This window comes from Rhinolophus hipposideros (genome assembly GCF_964194185.1).
Source record: "Rhinolophus hipposideros genome assembly, chromosome: 10".
In the NCBI taxonomy this organism is placed as follows: domain Eukaryota; kingdom Metazoa; phylum Chordata; class Mammalia; order Chiroptera; family Rhinolophidae; genus Rhinolophus; species Rhinolophus hipposideros.
The window spans coordinates 79,821,550-79,832,103 of record NC_138056.1 but is presented as its reverse complement, the minus strand read 5'-3'; the positions used below and the strand labels follow the sequence as shown (position 1 = coordinate 79,832,103).

The 10,554-nt window shown below is 39.5% G+C and overlaps 1 protein-coding gene across 3 annotated transcripts; it reads right to left on the bottom strand.

Moving 5' to 3' along the window:
* Positions 1–1,136: 1,136 nt before the first annotated feature.
* Positions 1,137–8,845, bottom strand: PTS (6-pyruvoyltetrahydropterin synthase). Of its 3 annotated transcripts, none has more exons than XM_081064409.1 (6): positions 8,316–8,845; positions 6,890–6,969; positions 5,462–5,484; positions 5,012–5,068; positions 2,304–2,374; positions 1,137–2,105 (listed from the first exon to the last, which is right to left on the bottom strand). In XM_081064409.1, the coding sequence occupies exons 1-6, from the start codon at positions 8,396–8,398 to the stop codon at positions 1,982–1,984; spliced, it is 438 nt and encodes a 145-aa protein (XP_080920535.1). In that variant the 5' UTR covers positions 8,399–8,845; the 3' UTR covers positions 1,137–1,981. The 3 variants fall into 3 exon arrangements, with proteins under 3 accessions (XP_080920535.1, XP_080920536.1, XP_080920537.1); XM_081064410.1 differs by having other exon boundaries at positions 7,964–8,439; XM_081064411.1 differs by lacking the exon at positions 5,462–5,484 and having other exon boundaries at positions 8,316–8,452.
* Positions 8,846–10,554: the final 1,709 nt, after the last annotated feature.

The window sequence follows — 10,554 nt, the reverse complement described above, 5'->3', positions numbered from 1 at the left end:
CTCAGTCTGCAATTTATTGGCAAGTGATCCTGGGCAACTATCTTACACTCACTCAATTTTAATTTTCTCATCTGCAAAATGGGAATAACACCCACTCTGCATGGTATTTGTGGGAATTAAAACACAAAATGCCTTAATAAATTATAGCTACCCTGCCTTTCAAGTAATCAATACAAAATATACATAAGTAACATAAGAATTGTGTTGGATAACTAAAACCAGATTCAAATTTAATTAAGTGGGCATTGTATTACTGTCAAAATTTATCCGAAAATTCCTGCAGTTACTATCTCTCCCAAATAAAAGTGTACTCCTTTGAAAATTTTTCTACTATAATCACTGTGCACGTCCTTTTACTATTTTCAGGCGGCAACATTCTGAGAATCCATTGTGTACTAGTTCTCATGTGGACAGAAAAATAAAACCCTATTATGTACGAAGTTTAGAATACAAACGAGAACCCAAGAGGGAACAGTTCTTTGTGCAAAGTAAGCGAATACATTCTTGAGGATTAGTCATGAGGAAAAGATATGAGACAAATGCCAAGAATATGGTTCAATTTAAGCAGGTAAATTTTATGATCAGAACAAAAGGCAATCAGTTAGGAAAAAGTGTATACAAGAGATGCTTTCAGAGCGATACATCCTTTTCATGTTGATTATTTTGACAGGATTTAATATATGTGATTATTCTTCTGTCTTCGAAGTTAAAATTGTTCAGGTGGCCATAAGGTCTGGAAACATAAATAAATATGCATAATATGTAGTTGGTTGATATTCTATGAGATGTTCAATGTGCTGTTCCTCACTAGCAATTCATAGTTCAATAATAAGCTGTGCAAAACTGCGAGGAGCAATGTTCACTCAAGCAGCATTTCCATCAGTCTTTATACATGCATCTACAATGCCATGTCTCAGATGATTTGTTTCTGATTTTCAATGAATAAGCGTGCGCCTACAGCACAGCCTGGAAGAAGTAATCAAAGGAGCTCAATCTATCAAGAAATATATGTAGTCTATGTTTCCAAACTTTGTGGTCACCTGTATTTTAATTTTTTATAAGATTCACCTACTGTAAGTCTTCCAATAAACAGTTCTGCAATTTGTATTATTCCAGAAAAAAATGAATACTAAAAATGATATAATGACAAAACAAAAATTTATTACTTTTGCTTTCAAACAGTTCTACTGAAACAGGGCCCAGTCGGGACCCTCACAGTAGAGGCCTCTACATGTCCCTGGCCTCACCTTTCCTTGACCTACCTATAGCTTAACAATAGATCATACCCCTGCGGCTTGAGCTCGGAATGTCCCGTCCCACCCAGTTTCATTTTGGAAAATACTCTGAAACTTATGATGAATACCCTTGGGCTTACTGGTCACAATCTCAATGGTCTAGAATTCTTTCCAGGCTACTCCCATCGTTGTTCCTGGGTTGCTGACTCCACCAGATAATCATGTGGCCAGAAGGAAGGCTCCATGCAGACCCCTGGAAACATCACATAGCCACTGGAGGAACCCCAGATTTTTCCTTAAATACCCCAAGTCGATTGAGAAGGTAACAGCAGTTTTTGGAGGTGTTAACCCGCTGCCTTCCCACACTACTGGTGCTCTGATAATAAACACTTATTCTATGATCCAACTCTTGTGTTGATGTATTGGCTGAGCTGCGCAGGCAGCACGGGCCCTGGACTCAGTTGTCCTCCAGTTTCACTACACCAAAACAGTTTGCTGAAATGAAATGATTTTTAATATATACAAAAAGACTCTCTAAGTAATACTCGGGATACATTACAAATTTGGTTTTAAAACAGATTTGAAATTAAAACAAGTTTTACTCACAATGATTTCAATAAATCAGGCACTCCGGAACACCATGTGGAGGTACAATAATTATGTGATGACTTCTTAATAGTCCAAAGGGATAAAGATAGTTTTCAAATATGGAAATTAAATCTTTCTACAGTATTAACCCTTAAGGGCTACTCTCCTTTATAGACTACAATGTTATTGTCAGTTTCATATACTTTTACTTTATAAAGAAGTCCCACAGGAATAAATTTCTGGAGGTTTTCCCAGATATATACAGCCACATTTTCTGTCGTGCTGTAGAAGAAAAGGAAAAAAGATAAAAAAACAAATAAATAAAATTTGATGTTTACTATTTACAGAGAACAGAAAATTCTAGTTTTAAAAGATCTCATTAAACTAAAACTTTAGAAATCACACAGCAATCAGATAAAACGTTAAAAAAGTCAATTTTTCTTTCTTCCTGTCTGTATAAGGTAAGATAGTCACGTTCACCTTACAATATCTGCAAAGTATGGCACATCCAGATCCAGATTCTTATGATCAAGGGGCTTCATAATTGCCTCCTATAGACAAAAAAAAGGAAAACCATCAATTCCATTTTTGATTCAAATTCCAAAGTGTTCCACCCCTGCCTCTAAAACTTATCATATAGCCACTAACTCAATATTTGCAACTACTTTATTTGTGTCTTACCAAGCAATCTCAGAAAGTTTAAAGTTGTGAAATAAGTAAGCTGTCCATCATGACTGGTTATCCTCTTACTGACTACAAGGAGGTTAAGAAACTAAAAAGTAGGTAATTCACTGGAGATAACAAGCCATTGTGATTCAGAATTCAGTTTAACACTTTTTGCATTCTATCCATAAAGTTAACAAATACTTCTCCATGACAGTCTCACCTTCAAGACAATGACACAATGTCATTAGGACCAAGATCCAGTGAGTACTACATTTTCTAAAGCAGACTAAGACTGAAATTATGTGAGTAATTCTAAATTTCTGCCATAAGGAGTAATTTAAGAATTATCTTGGGCTCTTAGAATAAAAATAAATACATAAAGACTACTGCTTCCTAATGCTTATTATATATATTGACATAATGTATTCCTTTGTCGACGGCAAGAATTGTAATTTGCTTATTCTTTCTGTTTTTGCTTTTAGCTACGAGGTGTGATCAAAAAATACTGAATGATTAAATTTAAAAATGTATTACAGTAAAAGACACATTGCCATTAATCCCCCTCAAAATATTGACCCTCGCTTCAAACACACTTATCCCATCGTTCTTGCCACTTTCTGAAGCAGTTCTGGAAGTCCTCTCTCATGAGTGTCTTTACACTGCCGTGGTTGCCCCGATGTCCTGAATCAATTCAAAACGTTTACCTTTCATGGTCATTTTGACTTTGGGCAATAGTCAGAAGTCACATGGTGCCAGATCCAGTGAATAAGGTGGATGAGGACACACCGTAATGTTTTTATTTGACAGAAGTTGCCGTACCAGAAGAGATGTGTGACACAGAGCTTTATGCTTTATGCATTGTCATGATAAAGCATAAAGACAGCTTCAGAAAGTGGCAAGAACGATGGGATAAGTGTGTTCGACACAAAGGGGAGTATTTTGAGGGGGATTAATGGCAATGTGTCTTTTATTGTAATAAATTTTTCATTATTTACACATTCACTGTAGCTTTTGATCACACCTCATACATTGTACAAAACCTAAGCATTTGTGAAACAACCTAATTTTCTATATGGTATGGTTCTAAGAAGAGTACTTAATAATACTAGTAATCATTTTTTGAGCAAAACCAGAATCACATAAAAAGAGTAAGTCCTAAACCAAACAACTTTAAAACAGATCAAATGATACCCATATGGGTATCAAGAAAATAAGTATCTTAGTGTGAAGGATATAAATGATGAACGTCTAAGTATTACCTTGTCTTGTACACCTGAAACTAATAAAAAAAAAAAAAGAAAATAAGTATCTTTGTTTTATCTTCAATTCCAGTTTAGGTTCCAACTTTTCCATTGAAGCCTCTTCAACAGGGTTCTTTCTAACTACTCTGTATGACATGATGAGCTACTTTTACTGATGAAGAGTGTGTGGTGTCCCTCAAAGTGGTAAAAAATGCTTGCGACATCTCATATTTCTCATAGTGTTGTCTTGTACAATCTCTGTGTATATCTACTGTATGTCCCCAGTAAATGCAAGAACTCTGTCTTAATAACTTTCCTAAAGTACTTTGAGCGCGGTGCTGTTTGTTCATTCCCTCATTCTCTTATTCATTCAACCAACTTATTGAGCACTTATTATTCTTTACCTCCCAGAAAAACTAATGTGAGCACTCTGGGGTAAGGGCTGTATCTCATTCATGCTTGCATTCCTAGTACTTAGCTCAAACACTGATGTAAAGTAGGCAAACCTGCTGAATACACAGGTTGTAAGCAATGTGAAAGAAGTGATGATTATTAATGACAGCATTTTCAATGAAACAAATGTCAAATTTTAGAACAAAAGTAAGGAACTGAGCTGAAGTGAAGAATTAAATAAACAAGTGAAAGGATGCAATACTAAAAACTAAGCAGGAAAGAAGGATCTACTTCCAACTTTGTAAAGGACCAACCATATGACCTAGAGCAAGTCAGTTAACTGTTCAGCATCACTCAAACTGAATCTATGGCATGACGAAGTTGGCTTAGATAACCTCTAAGGTCTCTCACAACACAAGAATTCTAAAATGATAGTCAGCTAAGTTCTTTACTGAACACATTCTTTTGTGTACCCTTTATAATAAAGCTAGAGTGAATAAAACAGGGTACTGTTAAAATCTATAATCAAAGGCATAAAGGAAAATTCAGAGAAGGAAAAAAAAGCTTCAAGGAGAAAGCTGTATCTTGAAAGAACAGTAGAATTTGTTAAATGGAGGATATCAGGATATGCCAGCAAGGAATACAAGACGATCATGCTACATTTATTCCCATCATTGTAAATACAACTGGGATTAATTTCCACTAAGTCACCTAAACACCTTCAGAAGAACATAAAAGTAGTTCCTCCCACCACTTAGCTACTCCCACACCCAATTCCACTCACACAATCACAGAACCTCTGGAGATACTAGGTTGGGGAGTGAAAAGGGGGCCATCAAATATTATACTTAGAGGACAGCACAAAATAAACACCAAACATGCTATTACCTCCATATACCCTTTGAGGTCAGTCAAATTTATAATCATTCCTGTAACAGGATCAATCTAAAGAATAAACAAAGGTGAATATTACTATAATATGCTTTTCATATTTAAACCTCTGGTAGATTACTAAAGGCTGTACAATGTGCAAAAATTGTGCCCACATTTGCCTTCATCCCCGACACAACCATCAATCTCAAAATGGAAACACCAAGTGCTCTAGGCATGCTTTTCACTGTACTGCTCTTCTGTCTGTCCACATATAGCACATTAAAGATGACACTTTGGGAGAGGAAAGGCCTGCAATGGCAGCAGCTCACCATACACAAAGGCCAACAATGAAGCAATACTTTGAACAGAATTTTTGAACAGAATTTTTCGACATAAAATCTATCACGTTGGCGGAAAGAAGTCCCGGCAATCTGTACAAATCACATGGATATATTCAGCACGTACCTCTCCATCTACTGTCACCACAACTATGGGAAAGAGAACAAAATACCAAAAAACCAGTATGACTTTCAACAGATTAACATCCAAGTACAAGTTAGCAATATACATTAAGTATTAGATTTCTGCCCCGCAAAACTATACTTACATTTTCCCCCAAACATCTGCCCTGTTAGTTAAGATCTTTTTATCAACCAAAGCAAGAGTTAACCAAGACAGAGGAGCTTAGTAGGAGGTCTGGCTAAGCAAAGAAGCTTAGCCAAGGCCAAGGGTGTAAATTCTGCTCATGATGTTGACACACTAGGTAGGATGGAGATGCTGTTCGATCACTGCCTATAAAAGTAGAAAATGGGGGCAGCCAGATGGCTCAGTTGGTTAGAGCGCGAGCTCTGAACAACAGGGCTGCTGGTTTGATACCCACATGGGCCAGTGAGCTGTGCCCTCCACAGCTAGACTGAAGGACAACTTAGAGCTGATGAGCCCGGGAGAAACACACAGTTCCCCAACATTCCCTAATAAAATTTTCTTTAAAAAGTAGAAAATGTACTAGAAGAAGTCCAGCTACATATTAATCTGTTGCAATTTGGAGCAGTACCTCTCTAAGTAAAATTACTACTGGGCCTAAAACTCTTATCCCTTTACTCGAATGTATACAGTTTACAGTAACAATGTTTTAAGAATTCACAAGTGCTTGTATGAAGCATTTGAAAAATCCTGAAAATCAGAATGCTTTAGAAATAACTTTTTTTTCCAGCTCCGTACAAACACCATTAGGTATTATGTGATAAGTGAGCAAACTAAAAATGAGAGCTATCAAAAAATCAAGTAAGAGGCAGTAACTAAACTACAAACCCTGACCTTCTGACAGTTTTTTCTGGTCTTTTCTTCACCGTATCATATGTTGTGATACTTGATAGCTTACATAGCTGTTTTTGAGACATTAGCTATATATTTCAAAGAATCAAATCTCTTATTCTTGCATAATTACTTTCTTGGAACACTGCTGACAAGAGTTTTACATCCAACCTATTTTCCTATCATACAGTGTATTCCATAGCCAATATTCACTTTTTGTCAGTCATTATTTACTCAAAGAATATAATCTATCTTAACATTAGCCTCAGTGAGACCTAATTGTAATGAAACAAGGTGCCAGAAGTATCATGTTATGTATACTAAGGCCAAGGAAAAAATTATCTGGACTATTCATTGTTTTGGACTATCTGTTACAGAGCACACAATTAGAAGTAAAAACTTAAGTACATCCAATCAAGGCAACAGCTCTTTTCATTTTAAATTTCTATTTAACATCTCATTCAAGGCTCAAAGCATTAGTGTTCTGTGCATAACCTTCTGTCTCATTAAGACTGTATTTGCTAAAACACTCTTTCACTCTTATTCAAAGGGCTAAAATTTCATCAGTTTTTCTCTCACCTTTATAATTGTGCCCATGGCCATTGGGGTTGTTGCATTTCCCAAACAGTTTCAAGTTTTCTTCGTTACTCAGATACTTGCTGACAAAAACAAAAGTCCACATGACACAAGTTCAGACACCTTCTCTGTTCCCCACATTTATTATTTGTTCTAGCATTTGAAAAGTTTCACAGTTTATTATTTGAGCTCACCAAATGGAGAATCATAAATCAATTTGATTTCACTATTCAGCTTTACGTCAGGTACCAGTATATGCCCCCTAATTTGACTGCTGTATCATACAAATTCACATAAACAAATTCGACACTTTTGTCCCACATGAAGATTTCAAAAAACTGATCTGCTCAAGGCCCTTCCATTTTCAACTCAAACATTTACTGAGTACCTACTGTGCAGTAGGCATGGGCTAAACGAAGGAAGGGCATACAAGACAAACAAAAAGATGCTTATTCTCAAGTAGCGTAAAATCTCATTTCTCCTGAAAAATAATCCCGGGACCTAGCAGTCTCTTCTTTAACAGTCTTGCTTTATTATGCCTCAAACACTGCCTACTGATGAAGTCACCAGTCCACCGAGAGGCATCTGAATCGGGGGAAACTTTTAAATCACAATACCCCGCCGTCGTTCCAGGCAGAGAACACGCTTCTAAATGGATTTTTATTACCTACGCCTGTCCTATCGTTGCCTCTTGAACGAGTCCTTACACTTTCACACGTTAGAGCTGTGTATGACACAACCCCTTCCTTTTGGAGACCCTCTTTACTGTGTGCCTCACGATCCGCTTAACCTCTTCTGCTGAGAGCGCTGGTTCACAAAGCTTTTGCACAAAATGACCTCACTGCACCTTCCCAAATATTCGCCAGGTTGTGCCCTGCAGACAAAAGGCAGACAGGTGAGTCTGATCACTGCCGCGTCCCTGTCACCTACAAGACCTAACGAGGACGCAGGGACTGTGCAGTGAAGGAGTGCACGGATCTTGTTAGGCAGAAGTTATTCTTCTCGTTTTATAGACACGCAAACTGACGCTGAGCGTGGAGCTTGCTAATGACTGGCCACTCTTTCCCCCATAGTTACCGCTTCGGTGCCATCGAGCGATCGGAGCTCTGGGTTCAAATTCCAACTGCTGTTTGTTGTTCTCAGAGCGGCCTGACCAAAGTGAACATCTGGGTTTATTTTATCCGGGGTAAAAGCGGAGAAAACGTGCTAGGCTGTCATTTTATTAGTTACGGTGGCTAACACTCCAGCCACATAACAGTAGGTAACGTGTATTGAGAAAAGTGGCTTCAGGTCACAGAGCGAGCGAGTGGAGCCTCTCGGCTCCCTACCCAGGAGCTGTCAGTCATCGGGCGCTCCAAGGACCCCGCCCGCTCCTGAAGGACGCGGCGCGCCCCGACCCCACGCCGCCGGCACTGTGGGCACAACCCACCTGTGGAGCCGGTGGGTCGCGCTGAAGGACACGAGGCGGGACACTCTCGCCCGGCGGCGACAGCCCGAGACCGTCGCACTCATCGCCCAGCGGTAAGGCGCGCGGGGTCAACACCACCTCGCTCGGCCGGCGACGGAAGCTGCTGTGGGCGAAGCCTCCTCCCCGCGCGGCTGCGCAGTACGCGCCCGCCGCCTGGATGCGCCGTCCGCTTCGCCCCGCGGCCGGGCTCCCTCTGCCGGCCCGGAGGCAGGAACGGGCGTCCCTTGTATCTGGATCTCGGGATGCCGAGGAACAGTTCAGTTCGCTAGGCATACCTAGCAGCGGTCAGATCAGGCGGATGCAGTTTCCCTGTCCGTTTTTATGTTTGCTCAGAATGAGGCCACGTCACGCGATTAGAGCTTGTCTGGGCGTACTTTGAGTCCTGGAGAGACTTCTTTGAGCCGCCCCTCCCGTTCACTTCTAGAAAGCCCTGGGTGACAGTAGAAATCTCCGGTCACTTGTTATTCTGAGATACGTCCCAGGGCCAGTCTACTTATTGCAGAAAGGGAGCAGGAATTTGAAGGCACGTGTAGGACCACGTGGCTTTTCAGAGAAGATACTACCTTTGGACTGTCTGTAAAGATTCTTACTAAGGATAATTCTCAGGCCAAGCATGCATGGACTCATTTATCACTCTGGGTTGGCACAGGGTGACTACATGCACCTAAGGATTCACACACATCAGCAACTCCATGTCCAGTGTAGACACTTCTGGAGTTAAAAGGATCCTGTTTCCTCACATCTATTCATCAGGAATGTCTAAACTACTTACACTTCCCAGGACCATTTTATCCAGGGTAAAAGAGGAGAAAACCTCTTGCCTCCATTCATGGTTTCATTAAATATTTATTGCATATGTACTATGATGTTGGCACCCTTGCGGGCACTGAGAAGGATAGATAAAATCATGGGAATTGCAGAAATATAAGCCCCAATGGTAATTTCTCTCAAATGTCTCTGGTGTTCTTTTTGTTCTGTACTAAATTATTAATGTTACATAGCAAACATCCTTCACTCATTTTTCAAATATTTTTTCTCGTCTCCCCTTTGTGCTGTCAAGAACTTCAAAGAACTATAAACTTCAGAGATCTGAGATACAGACTATCTAGTTCTTACCAATAAGAAAGCCCTTCACGTTGTGAGGGGTGTAAATCTCTAGTACACCTGAAACTAATAAAAGAGAGAGAGAGAAAGGGGAAGAGAGAGAGAGAGAGAGAGAGAGAGAGAGAGAGAGACAGCACACAGATAAGTGAATTACTTAACCAAGATCACTTATAATATAAACAATATTTTTTGCCAGAAATTGATGACATCAGAGATAGTCAGTGATCACACAAACACTTTACTCATTCCAGAAACAGTTTAAAGAACCAAAATAAAAGGAAAAAAGTAGAAGGAATTTCTAAGAAATTGTTTTCCTTATTTGCTTTAGTAAACTATGTCATTGAACTTGAAGAGTTATTCTAAAATTTTTTATTAAAGCTAATTCTATAAAAAGGTATTCACCAAATTCACCCTCAGTGATCCAGTAATGGGTTGAATTGTAACACCACAAAATTAACGCGTTGAAGTCCTAAACCCCAGTACCTCAGAATATAACTTTATTTGGAAATAGGGTCTTTATTGATGTAATTAGTTAAGACGAGGTCACTAGGGTGGGCCCTAATTAATCCCTTTTCCCCTCACTAGTGGACCACATACCCCTACCCTTGAGTCTCTGGACACTGGCCAGTGATGAGTTGGGCTTAGGGAGAGGAGGAGGCCCCGCCTAGGCTTTGAGCAGGAGTCATAGGCTCACTCAATTTTACCAAAACTTTCTGCACTGGATTACCAGGCATATGCACCTATATTATTAAGTATCGTTGGTCCCTTTTTTGTCTTCTCCTTCAAGAACCTTATAGATGGCAGGGCCGAGGCAGAATTCAGACATCCTTGTGTCAAAATCCTATGATTATACTAACCTTTATATGTTTGAACTTCGCTCTCTGTATATTAGGATGGCGCAAAGGTTTATCAACAGAGGAAAGACATGATCATATCTGTGTGCTTCTCTGATGTCAGCTAGAGTCTCCCTCACACTTCAGATACAGATAAGATTGAGATCAAACCTCCATGTCCTTTCTGGAGGAGTACCAGGCCTTTTTGGGACTGCTGTGAAATTTCCGGATTTGTGTTTTCTTGGTTACCTCAGCCTCTAAGC

Bases quoted from the DNA above. Each gene is read 5' to 3' on its own strand.
- PTS (XM_081064409.1), bottom strand. From the start codon at position 8,398: ATGAGTGCGACGGTCTCGGGCTGTCGCCGCCGGGCGAGAGTGTCCCGC. The intron at 5,485-6,889 runs GTGAGAGAAAAA...TCTTTCCCATAG, and splicing joins CCATGGGCACAATTATAAAG to TTGTGGTGACAGTAGATGGA. The intron at 5,069-5,461 runs GTACGTGCTGAA...TTTATTCTTTAG, and splicing joins TGGTGACAGTAGATGGAGAG to ATTGATCCTGTTACAGGAAT.